The sequence below is a fragment of the Prionailurus viverrinus genome, chromosome A2, assembly GCF_022837055.1.
Source record: "Prionailurus viverrinus isolate Anna chromosome A2, UM_Priviv_1.0, whole genome shotgun sequence".
NCBI classification, from domain to species: Eukaryota; Metazoa; Chordata; class Mammalia; order Carnivora; family Felidae; genus Prionailurus; species Prionailurus viverrinus.
Window position 1 is genome coordinate 15627452 of NC_062562.1, and position 12363 is coordinate 15639814.

At 47.2% G+C, this 12363-nt stretch overlaps 1 protein-coding gene across 10 annotated transcripts in view; it reads right to left on the minus strand.

Annotated features, from left to right (window-relative positions):
- The window catches only part of LOC125160731 (serine protease 44-like), a 35426-nt gene that overhangs the window by 3805 nt on the left and 19258 nt on the right, over positions 1-12363 (minus strand). For 9 of the 10 annotated variants that reach the window (XM_047849981.1, XM_047849979.1, XM_047849977.1 and 6 more), the window contains 4 exons: positions 3090-3174; positions 2613-2769; positions 1684-1949; positions 527-690 (listed from right to left, as the gene is read on the minus strand). In XM_047849981.1, the coding sequence (XP_047705937.1) occupies positions 527-690; positions 1684-1949; positions 2613-2769; positions 3090-3174 (672 nt within the window). Of the gene's footprint in view, positions 1-526; positions 691-1683; positions 1950-2612; positions 2770-3089; positions 3175-9496; positions 9685-10987; positions 11132-12363 lie in introns of those variants that run through there. The other variant, XR_007150350.1, reaches the window with a different exon arrangement.

The window sequence follows — 12363 nt, forward strand, 5'->3', positions numbered from 1 at the left end:
TGAAACAAATCAGTATCAGAACTGGCTGATTACACTGCAGGGCCTGGGGAGACGGGCACGCATGGGGTTTCCCTGGGCTTCCACCAGCCCTAGGTTTCTGGGGATATCAGATCGGAGAGTTGAAAACGTGAGCAAACAAAATGCGTATACACACTCAAAAAATCATGTACAAAGAACGGAATATAAGCCAAGGAAATGGACACACTCTGAGGTAATCATAACGAATGAAGTCTTCACCCAAGTATTGCCTGTCACATTAGAAGGGGTTCAAAACATGTGACTGGCATTACTGGTATTTTCTGCCTGAATCGCCCGTCCTCTCCCAGCTCCCTGCAGGCAGCGCAGGTCCTACTGAAGGATCCAGTCGGGCCAGCCTGGCCTTGGCAGTGTGTCCCCTGGAACCCCCTTGACTTGAATGAAGGGTGACCAGAGGGGCTGGCTGGTGGATAACACGGGCCCCACTGCCCGTGAAAGAGGAAACTGTGGCGGAACAAGATGCTAAGATAGCGAGGGCCCGTGAACTGACCTGGCAGGTGTCCTTTCCTCGGGAACTGTAACCACAGACAGCCCCTTTTTTCACTAAGTCACTACCACTTTCCATCTGTTCCTTGAGTGCCCTATTGCACTCCTCGTAACGTACAACGTTTAGCTTGGCCTCCTGAAGTTGTTCTGGAGCATCTTCGGGTTTATCTATAGAGAAGATTTAGGAGTTGGTGGATCTGCCTAGCAGGCCAAAACCAGAGCCCCGGGTGTCCATTCTCGGTCTCCATACGGTATGTTCACATACAGACACCCCCCGCGGCAGTGAATACTGTCCCCATTTGACACTGGAGGAAAGGAGGCCCAAAGTGGACATGGGGAGGGGAGGAGGTGAGAATCAAAACGAAGACAGGAGGGGCGCCTGGGTGGCTCAGTCAGTTGAGCGGCCGACTTCGGCTCAGGTCATCATCTCACGGTCGGTGAGTTCGAGCCCCGCGTCGGGCCCTATGCTGACAGCTCAGAGCCTGGAGCCTGCTTCAGAGTCTGTGTCTCCTTCTCTCTCTGCCTCTCCCCTGCTCACACTCTGTCTCTCTCTCAAAAATAAACGTTAAAAACAATTTTTTTTTTTCTAATGGAGATAGGAGGAGGAAGAACAGATCAGGAGAGAAAGAGGCCTTACCAGCCATGAGAAATCAAAACCAAATGTCTGTCACTCAGGATGCTTAGTAAGAGTGGCAGTTGTCCCGTGCATCAGCGAAGTGACTTTCCTTTGGAGCAGGACCATAAACTCTTGGACAGGTAGTGCCCCAAAGGTACTGAATCCAAACTCTCCCCAGGGACAGGAGGCCCTACCAGCCTCACCAGGAGTTAGTTCTCGCGTCTCTTTTCACTCACAGGAAGCCCTCCATCCATCACCCAAGCTGGCTTGGGACAGCTCCCATTAGCAGACAGATCAACACCCCCTGGGCTAAAGTCCACCCCAGAGAGAATCCACCTTACTTGTCACCCAAGACCCCAGGTCCTGAGATACTAATCGAAATCTGTAACAACATCAATCGCTCCCTACCAGCATTCTGCGGCCTCCTCCCTTACCCTCTTGCTAGAAAATGGCCTCCCCGCCTCCCCCTTTAGCTCATAGGCCAACCACGGGGCACCAGGCAGCCTCTCGCCTGGCCTGAGCTTAGAGTCTTGCTCCAGTCTCACCTGTTTCTTTTCGTTTTCCCCATCCAGTCACCCAGCACTCCATACCAGCTTCCACCATGAACATCTTTTCAGGGAGGCACACGGGCTGGATGTGCGAGGAAAAATTCACAGGGAACTCCAGCAGGATGAGGGCAATGTCATTCTCAATGCTTCCAACAGGATTGTAATATTTGTGAATAACGATGTCCCGGACCGGCACCTGGATGGCCATCCTGGAGGTATGGTTCACGTGGACGTCTCCCATCTTCACGGTGTACTCCACGTGGCTGCAGAGAGATCCCAGAGGGTCGACACCCCCCTTCCGCATCTTCTGGGCCTTCCCAGCCTGGCCCTATCTCCATCAAACCACTTCCCTCCCTCCAAACAAGGTCCCATCCCCGGACCTGTGGCCAATCCATCCAGTGGTGCTCCAAGGCGGGTTCGCTGGTGATGCATCAGCATCACCCGGGAACTTGTTAGAGATGCGGATTCTCAGATCGCATTTCTGATCTACTGCATCAGAGACACTGGGGGGGTAGAGGGAGTGGGGACAGGCTATCTGTGTTTTAACAAGCTCTGCAGGTGTTTCCATGCTCATTAAAGCGTGAGACCACTAATCTGGCCAAATTGGTTTCCTACACTCCACTCTTCTTAAGTATTCCCCCTTGCCGGTCTTTGCCCAGACACTGCCTCTCAGCTGGCATCTTGCCCCTTTCTTGCCACTTGGCTTGAAGACTAATCGGCACAAGCTTTGAACCTGATTTGGGGTCTTGCCTTTTCAGGCTACCAAGGGCCCTGCCATCACTTATCTCTGCCTGCAGTCTGAAGAGCAGGGACTATGACCCCCTTCTTCAGATGAGGAAGAGGAAGCTCAGGGAGGGGGACAAGACGGGCTACAGGTCACAGGGCCTGCTGAACAGGAGCCTAAGCCCAGAACCCCAGACACTCACCCAAGTATGCAGTGGGCAGCGGTCAGCACCCACCGGCTGGCAATGAGGGAGCCTCCGCACGTGTGTTTATCCTTGATCTGCAGGCTCACCTGCCACGGCCACTTCCTCTCTGGGGCGGGTATTCCACCAACTATCCTCATAGACCTGTGGCCACATCCTGGAGCAGGTCAAGGAAGGGAGGGGACTGAAAGTAAAGCCATGACAGCCCCACCAGCAGAGCCGGATAATCCTCAGAAGTCTCAGAACCCTCAAAGCAAGGTCATGTCCCCTCAGAACCCCCCACTCCCCCGAGCAGCTCTGTATCCCCCCAAGACAATGGCCATGTCCCCTCCGAGCTCAAGGGCAGGGTTGGGACCACTCAGAGCCTCTCCTCCCCTGAGAAAAACCATCTTCGTGTGAGACCCTCCCCTAGAGCAGAGTCCCATCCCCCTGGGCCCAGGCCAGTTCTCCGCGGCAGGGCCTGGCCCGAAACATCACCTGCAGGAAACAGCGACTTTGCTGCTGGCTGAGGAATGGCCGCAGCCCTGTAGGAACCAGGGTCAACGGGGGTGACCGCCGCCACCTGTGGGGAAGCGGCAGCCTCTTGGGGCACGGGGGTCTCAGAAGATCCCGCAACCCTCGACACGCTCTCGCGGCGGTCCTCGCGGCCGCCCCCCGAGGGGGACGGGGAGGGTGGGGACGGCGCCGACCCGCCCTGCGCCCCACCGAGCCGCGGCTGGAAGAGCAGGAGCCAGAGCAAGAGGCCGAGGGAACCACCACCCGGGGACGCCATGGGCCCGCCGGCGCCGCGCCTCTCGCAGCGCCCCCTCGCGGCGGCTGGCGGCCCTGCCCTCGCGTTGGCGGGAAACTGCGTTCCGCGGAGATCAGGGTCCCGCCGCGCCCGCTGGGTGGCCTGACGGGTGGCGCAGGCCGCGGAGTCGTGACTCGGGGAGGCTTTTCGTCCCGACTTTGCGAGCCTCCCGGGCACTTGGTGCCCGGGCCTTGGGCCCGGCACAGGGTGCCACCGCTGACCCCGCAGCCACGCACCCGCAGCCCCGCGCCCCGCGTGCAGCGCGCCTCGCCGCTCCTCCTCCCCCGCCGGTTCACGGTCAAGATCAGGACTGCTCCGCGGACACGGACACGCTCCCCTCAACGGCACCCACCACTGCCTTAGAGATGGCAGTGCCACCTTTTAAAAATCAACCTCCACCTAGGGGCGCCTGGGTGGCTCAGTCGGCTGGGCGTCCGACTCCGGCTCAGGTCATGATCTCACAGTTGGTGGGTTCGAGCCCCCGCCCGTCGGGCTCTGTGCTGACAGTTCAGAGCCTGGAGCCTGCTTCAGATTCTGTGTCTCCTCCTCTCTCTGCCCCTCCCATGCTCATGCTCTGTCTCGCTCTGTCTCTCAATAAAAAATAAACGTTAAAACAAAAATTTAAAAATCAACCTCCACCTGAACGGAGCCGTTAGCGCAGGGCAAATGCAAACCACGATGAGATATCACAACACACCACACCAGCAGACTGGCTAAAATAACAGACCTTGACAACCCCGATTTGTCAACAAATCTTGACACGGGTGCAGAGGTACACTCAGACATTGTGGTAAGAATGTAAAAATATTACAGCCACTCTGGAAAACAGACACTGGCAGTTTCTTATAAAACAAAATGTGCAATTACCATACGACCCAGTAATTGCATTCCTGGGCACTTACCCCAGAGAAATGAAGCTGTATTACACACACACACCTATAGGAATGTTTTTAGTAGCTTTATTTTTAATAGCCAACATCTGGAAACAACCCTGTAATAGAATACGGGCAACCCAAAGATGTCGGGGTTCTAATCCCCGGAACCTGTGAATACGTTACCTTATGTGGCAAAAGGACAGTGATTAAATGAAAACTCCTGAGCGGGGAGATTATCCCAGAGTGCACACATAAGAGCGGCCGCAATGCTCAGTAGTTCCTCCTATGAAGAAACGAAGTCAGGCTGTAGTAGCCTATCACTTGGGCTGTGTGACCCAGCAAGCCCCATCGAGCTAGTTTGCTGGTAAGATTAAAATGCGGTAAGGAGGTAAGGAGTCTCTGCTCTGTCCTAATTACAGAGAGACAGTATAGACTCCCACAGTACTGGAACGAGACCATACTGTCTGCAGCAAAGAAATTGTGAAATTGTACATTCTTTGAAAAGCAACTCCCGGCACGCCACCGCACCCTAGAAAGAAACTAACGGCCAGACCATGGGACATGAAGTGACTGAGAGTCCCATGCCTCCTCTCATAATGTAGATATTTAGCCAGACTCACCGAGTCATAAGCTCAGCCAGACAAAGCAATTCATCATTCAATGGACATAATATATGTGGAGTTGGGTCATGATAGGTCTGGAAGACAACAAGTAAATTGCACAAAAGCAATGGCCTAGACCTTCATATCACCTACTTGTATTGAATTAAAGCTTCTCTCTCAGTTCATACCCATAGCTTTATAAGGGGTGTCCTATCACCAGCTGATGAAAGAGTAAAAACCTGGGCCTCCCTCACAGATGGGCTCAAAATTTTGGTGCCAGCTGAAAACAGACCGCTGTTGCACTAGAACCTCATTCAGGAGTGGCCCTGAATGGCAGTGATGAGGAGAAATCCTGTGCATAGGGCTTCAAATAGTGCACTTGGTCATCAGCTTGCTGCAAAAGGAGAAGTGGCCCAAATAAGAATATAAATGGGCCCCTGAACAACGATGAATGGCTTGTCTGGTTGGTCAGCGGCTTAGAAAGGCCAAAACTCCACAATTTGGGAAAGACGTACCTGGATGCACCTGTGGCAGTGGAAACCACTGAGCCCACCAGTGAGTATCGACTGCCAAGGAGCCACTCAACGGCCAAGTGGATAAGATGACGCCTCCGCTGGAGATCGGCTAACACTTGCCCTTGTCAACCTCCACGCTTGCAGTGTCCAATAACAGAGTATTTGTGTTGGCAAGATTGGAGGATATTCGTCCACCCAATAAAACAACATGGGGTTCCTCTTACCAAAGCCGATGTAGCTCCTACTGCTGCTGGATGTCCAACCTGTCAGCATCAAAGGTCAATGCCAACCCTTGAAATTCAATTTCAGCCTTGAGATTTGCTACATCCCTAAAGGAGACCAAGCAGCTATTCGGTAGCAAGATTATTATATCCATGTATTTGCACCCTGGGGGGCTAGCGGTTCGCCCTTTCAAGACTCTGTGGGGCAGTATGTGAGGGGGGATCCCACGATGATAACTCAGACGCTCCATGAGTCACTGACAGTGTGCTGAACAGGCATTCTAGGCAGACAGCGCTTTCCAGCTTTCCGATACTTAAATACTTTTCTGACAACAGTAGTGGTAATATAAGTAATTGTGATTTTTGATATTGTGTCATGAAATGTGTCAACAGCGAACCAATATTTTCTGATGATTTTACAAAATTATGGTTGAAAGATCCATTCGAAGTGAAAGACCATTTGATCTTTTCTTAAATTTTTTTTCACGTTTATTTTTCGAGAGAGAGAGGGAGACAGAGCGCGAGAGGGAGAGGGGCAGAGAGAGGCAGAGACACAGAATCTGAAGCAGGCTCCAGGCTCTGAGCTGTCAGCACAGAGCCCGGCATGGGGCTCGAACTCATAAACTGCGAGATCATGACCTGAGCCGAAGTTGGACACTTAACCGACTTAGCCACCCATATGCCCCAATTTTGTTTTTTTTAAGTTTATTTATTTTGAGAGAGAGAGAGAGAGAGAGAGAGAGAAAAGCACAGGTGGGGGAGGGGCAGAGAGAGAAGGAGAGAGAGTTACAAGCAGGCTCTGCAATGCCAGTGCAGAGCCCGACTCGGGCCTTGAACTAACCGTGAGATCACGACCTGAGCCAAAGTCAGTCGCTCAACCAACTCAGCCACCCAGGCTCCACAAGACTAGTTGATTTTAACGTAATGAGTACAAAAAGTTCAAAAAGTTGCATGTTCTACGCTGCCATAAATTTAAAAGTGGGAAGAAGTCTTTAATGCTCCCTAATAAAGCTTTTTCGGGCCCACCTCATTTCTTTGCACAGACCAGTTTCCATCTGATATCATTTTCCTTCAACCTGAAGAACTGAAAATTTCTTGAAGTCCAGGAAGGAATTCTCTCAGCTTTGGTTTTTAGAAGTCTTTACTGCAATTTTATTTTTGAAAGGGATTTTCATCTGATGTAGAATGCTACACTGACTGACTTACTTTCAAATTTGAAGATGATCCTCTCTCTACTATCTTCTGACTCTCATTATTTCTGAAGTGCAGTCTGCAATCATTCTTACTTTATTTTTAAGTAATCTCTACGCCCAGTGTGGGGCTCAAACCCCCAACCCTGAGATCAACAGTCACATGCTCCACTGACTCGGCCAGCCACGTGCCCCAATCATTCTTATCTCTGTTCCTCTGTAAGTAATACATCTTTTCCCTCCTGCTTTTAAACTCTATCCCTAGGTTTTGAATAGCAATTCAATTATTATGCTTGGCAGTGTGGTTTTCTTTGCGTTGGCTTGGGCTCCACTGTGCTTCCTGAATCTGTGACTTCTAGTTTTTAATCAATTTGGAAAATTTGTCGGCAACTATTGTTTCAAATTTTCTTGAAGAATAGCATTTCTTCAGGTATTTATGCTCCCAGTTTTCCTCCACCTTCTGTACTCCAATTTCCTCACATAAGACCATTTGATATCCCAAAGGTCAACTCATCATGGTCTGATAACTGGTTTCAATCTTTTTTTATCTGTGCTTCAGCATGAATAGTTTATACTGTTGTGCCTTCAATTTCACTAATATTTCCTTCTGCCTCCCAGGCATGGGTCTAGTAATTTTTAATGAACACTGAAGGCTATTAATGTTACGTTGCTGACTATTTGAATTGTATTTTCCTTCTTTAAGGAATGTTGAAATTTGGCAGGCAGCTAAATTACTTTCAGCCCACCTTGGTCCGTTTGAAGCCGGTTTTTAAACTTTGTAGGATGAGTCTAGAGTAGCCTTTATCCTAGGATTACCTTAGCCTTAATACTAAGGTGTGAGCCTTGTGGGGTACCTCCTGATGGTCTGAGTATTCAGCGAGGTCCTTTCTCCGGGTGGATGAAGTTTGACCCTCCCAGCACTGTGTGAACTCTGTGAGTTGGTCCTCTTTTAGCTCCCTGGCAGTTGTTCTTTGCCCAGCCTTCTGGAAATTTAACCTGTGTATGTGTAGATTAGTATTCAGCCAAAGACTGAAAGGGATTGTTCTGCAGATTCCTGGAAGTTGTTTCTTGGCATATCTCCATCCTATACAGCAGGGATCAGCAACCTTTCTCTGTAAAAGACAGTAAATATTTGAGGCCTTGCAGGCCACATGTGGACTCTGCCACATGTTTTTTTTTCCCCTTGGCGGGGGGGGGGGGGCCAGAGGGAGAAAGAGAATCCCAAGCTGGCTCCACCCCCAGGGCAGAGCCCAACGCAGGGCTTGATCTCACAATCGTGAGATCATGACCTGAGCCGAAATCAAGAGTCAAACGCTTAACCGACAGAGCGGTTCTTTTTTTAAAAGCAACTCTTTAAAAATGTGTACATCATTCTTAGCCCTGTACAAAAACTGGCTATTGTGGAATTGGCCCGTAGTCCTACGCTGTCCTACAATGCTAACTCTTAACAACTCTACTTTTCCAAAAAAGCGGAACAACCGGTTTTCCATGCATAGTATTGGCATATTTTCACTTTTTTTTTTTAATTTTTTTTTTCAACGTTTATTTATTTTTGGGACAGAGAGAGACAGAGCATGAACGGGGGAGGGGCAGAGAGAGAGGGAGACACGGAATCGGAAACAGGCTCCAGGCTCCGAGCCATCAGCCCAGAGCCCGACGCGGGGCTCGAACTCACGGACCGCGAGATTGTGACCTGGCCGAAGTCGGACGCTTAACCGACTGTGCCACCCAGGCGCCCCCATATTTTCACTTTTGATGACGAGTAACTCTGCTTCATTGTGTGTCTTTTGAATGAGCTGTGTCACCAGAATGAGTAATGACCTTGGATGTCAATGATTCGTGTGGAAATGTATTCATTTTTATTTCTTGGTTCATAATGCGAGTTCTCAAACTCATTTCACCAAACGACACTCCTACCATCAGTTTATGGCTCTTCCTGTTACTCTACACGACACTTACCGCCACAGTTCTGTCTTTTCCCACATGGCGGGCATAAAATTATACCTTGTTATGGTTTTCATTTGCATTTCCCTGGAGTATATTCTCATATCTTTTCTGGCCATTTGTGCTTTCTTTCTGTAAAATGTTTGTAACGTCTACCCAATTTTATATTTGGGTTGCTTTTGAAGTATTTCTCATTTAGCTTTTTTTTTTACGTGTTCTCCTTTGTGGGTAATGTGTGTTCCAAATATCATCTATCACGATTTGCCTTTTCACTTTATTACATCTTTTTTTATTACATCTTTTGAAGAGCAAAACTTCTTAGTTCTAACGTAGTCAGAAATAGCAATCTTTTCCTTTATCATGCATGTTTTTTGTGTCTGGTTTTAAAAAGCCTTCCCTATCCTGAGGTCTTAAAGGCATCATCCTTTATTTTCCCCTAAGATTTTGAAGTTTTGTTTTTCATGTTTCATCTTGTATCCACATTTTTTTAAATCTGTAGCATGAGGTAGGAATTCAATTTCATTTATTTTCCATTTAAATTTTTTTTAACATTATTCAGTTTTGAGAGACAGAGAGAGACAGAGTATGAGTGTATGAGGGGCAGAGAGAGAGGGAGACACAGAATCCAAAATAGGCTCCAGGCTCCGAGCTGTCAGCACAGAGCCCGATGCAGGGCCTGAACTCACGGACTAAGAGATCATGACCTGAGCGGAAGTCGGACGCTTAACGGACTGAGCCACCCACGTGTCCCACGTTATACTTTTATTCAACAATCTTACCAAATTATATTTTCAATTTTAATAATTTGTAGATTCTTTGGGGGTTTCCTATATTGACAACCAGGTCGTGTACAAATAATTGTATTTTTTGTGCAGTGGATATGTCCTCCTTGTTCTTCTTGATACATTCTCTCATTTTGTTGGGGTTGGTCCTGTCTTGATTTAAAAAAGAAAAAAGAAAAAAAAAGCTTACAAACTAGAAATTATTATTGTTTTACACAGCCATGATTTTAGGTATTTGTTATTACTTGTTTCTTTTATTTTTTTTTTAACGTTTATTTATTATTGAGAGACAGAGAGACGGAGCATGAGCAGGGGAGGGGCAGAGAGAGGAGGGGACACAGAATCTGAAGCAAGCTCCAGGCTCTGAGCTGTCAGCACAGAGCCCGACGTGGGGCTCGAACTCACAAACCGCGAGATCATGACCTGAGCTGAAGTCGGACGCTCAACCGACTGAGCCACGCAGGCGCCCCAATTACTTATTTCTTTACTCACTGTATTTGTTTGGGTACAGGCTAAAGTGTGTTAACAGAGCTATCTCAAAAAAAAAGTTTATTTCTTACTTAATAGTCCAAATCGAGCCCTGATCGAGGTCTGCCACCCTTAACATGGGCTCATATCTCTGAGTCCAAGATGGCACCTCCACCTTTCTATCTTCCCTTTAGAAAGGGACAGGGCCAAAATGCATACCCGTGTCCCTTTGAAGGGCATCCCCAACAGCACACTACTACTTACATCTAATGGAACATAACTTAAATACATGGGCACCCTAAGCTTCAAGGGAAGCTGAGAAAGGCACTTTTTAAGTGGGTATCAACCCAGATTGCTTGGGATCCATTTTACCTGTTTGGTGTACCTATCTCCCAGCTACTCTGGGCACTGCTGCTAGAAATTCATAGGAGCTTCTTAGGAGGCTTGCCCTTGAGCACATGGAGCCACATTACAAAAGGTGACGAGGAGTTGCATTCTTACCTCCCTACCTCCCTACCTCCCATCCCTCCGGTCAGCCTGTGGCCAATGACATGGTGTTGCAGGGCACAAAAGCCCAGTCTCCCTTGCCTTAGGTCTGGATGGATTCTGTAATGTACGCAGACTCCAGGATCATGCTGAGCCTAGACTTCACCTCTAATCACGTTCTTATTAAACTCCTTTGCCTTTCCTATCTGGCTTCCCTTACGTCCATACAGGTTCTTCCTGAAAATAACTCTCTTAATAGGTTACTTGAACATGGATCCCTGTCCCGGAATCTGCTCGTGGAGAAACGACCCAGCGAATGCTGGAGCTGGCTCACGAAAGCCGATTGCAAATCGTCGGGACTTTTATGAGCTGGCTTTCAAACACGGTCATTATTAAAGTTTTAATTATAAAAGCTGTCATTAAAGAAATTACACTCAAAACAGAGGTAGCAAATACTCAAAATTCATTACTTCCTAGTTATTTTCCTGTGTTTTATTATTACCTGTGCTCTTGAGGTTAGGTCTACTGTAGCTGTTACGGTAGAACTCCTTTATAACGGTGGACATCTCTTCCCAACTCCAGATTCAGTAATGTCATGTTGGTGTCTCGAAATCAGCCATGGTGGAAGCATTTACACCGTGGATATCTGCAAATGTTATACATCAGGGTTTTCCCCCCTACAGAGCTGCTTGTTAAATATTTTCAGGCACAACACCAGAATGACCTAAGACATCAGGCCATTGCGTAAGACATGTATTATGGAAGAGGAAGAGAATGCACGTCGGAGCCAAACTAGAATGTGTCACATCAACCTATTTTTTAACTGAGGAAAAATCTGCATATGGTGAAATACGTAGACCTTAAGTGCACAATCTAATGTTTTAATAAATATACAGATCCATATAACTACCACCTCAATCAAGCTATATACGATTTCAAAACCCCAGAAGGTGCATTTGGGCCCTCTTCAAATCCATCATAAGCAACCACCGATCACCTGTTGTGCCTGTTTGGTCTTCATATAAATGGAATCAAAACTCTGTATTCGTTGGGTCTGGCTTCTTTTACTCAACATAATGTTTTTGAATTTCCATCCATGTTCTTGGGTCTATCAGCAGTTTATTCTTTTTGATTGCCAAGCAGTATTTCATTGATTAGCATTCATCTGTTGATAGACACTTGAATTGTTTCCAGATTCTGGCTATTATCAATAAAAGATGCTATGAACATTCATATGTAAGTCTTTGAGTGGACTTTCTGCTATTTTCCTCCTATTTTCTATTTTCTTCCTATTTTCTTTCTGTGGCTTCCATTTTCACTTTCTTAATGGTGTCGTTCAGTGTCTTTCAAAGAGCAGAATATAATCATTTTGATGAAATCCAATCATTGATTTTCTTGTATAGTGCATGCTTTTTGTGTCCTATATAAAGAATCTTTGCCAACTCAAAGGTCACAAAGACTTTTCTTCTAAGTTTTCTCTAGAAGTTTCTCTAGATGTAGGTTTTACATTTAGTTCTATAATCCATTTTCAGTTAATTTTTACATACAATGCAAAGTTAGGATTGAGGCTTTTTTTTTCCTTGAATAGGAATGTCCTATTTTTCCCGTATCACTTACTAAAAAGACTATCTTTCCTACAGTGAATTGCCTTGGCAGTTTTGTTGAAATCAATTGGCCATATATGCAGAGATCTATTTCTAGACTCTATCCTGCTCCACTGATTTATATGTCTGCCCCCTCATGCCAATGCCACACTGTCTTGATTATTACACTTTTATAGTAAGTCTTAAAGTACAGTAGCTCTTTGTTTTGGTTATTCTGCATCCTTTACTTTTCCATACGCAGATTAGAACCAGCTTGTCAATTTCTACACAAAGC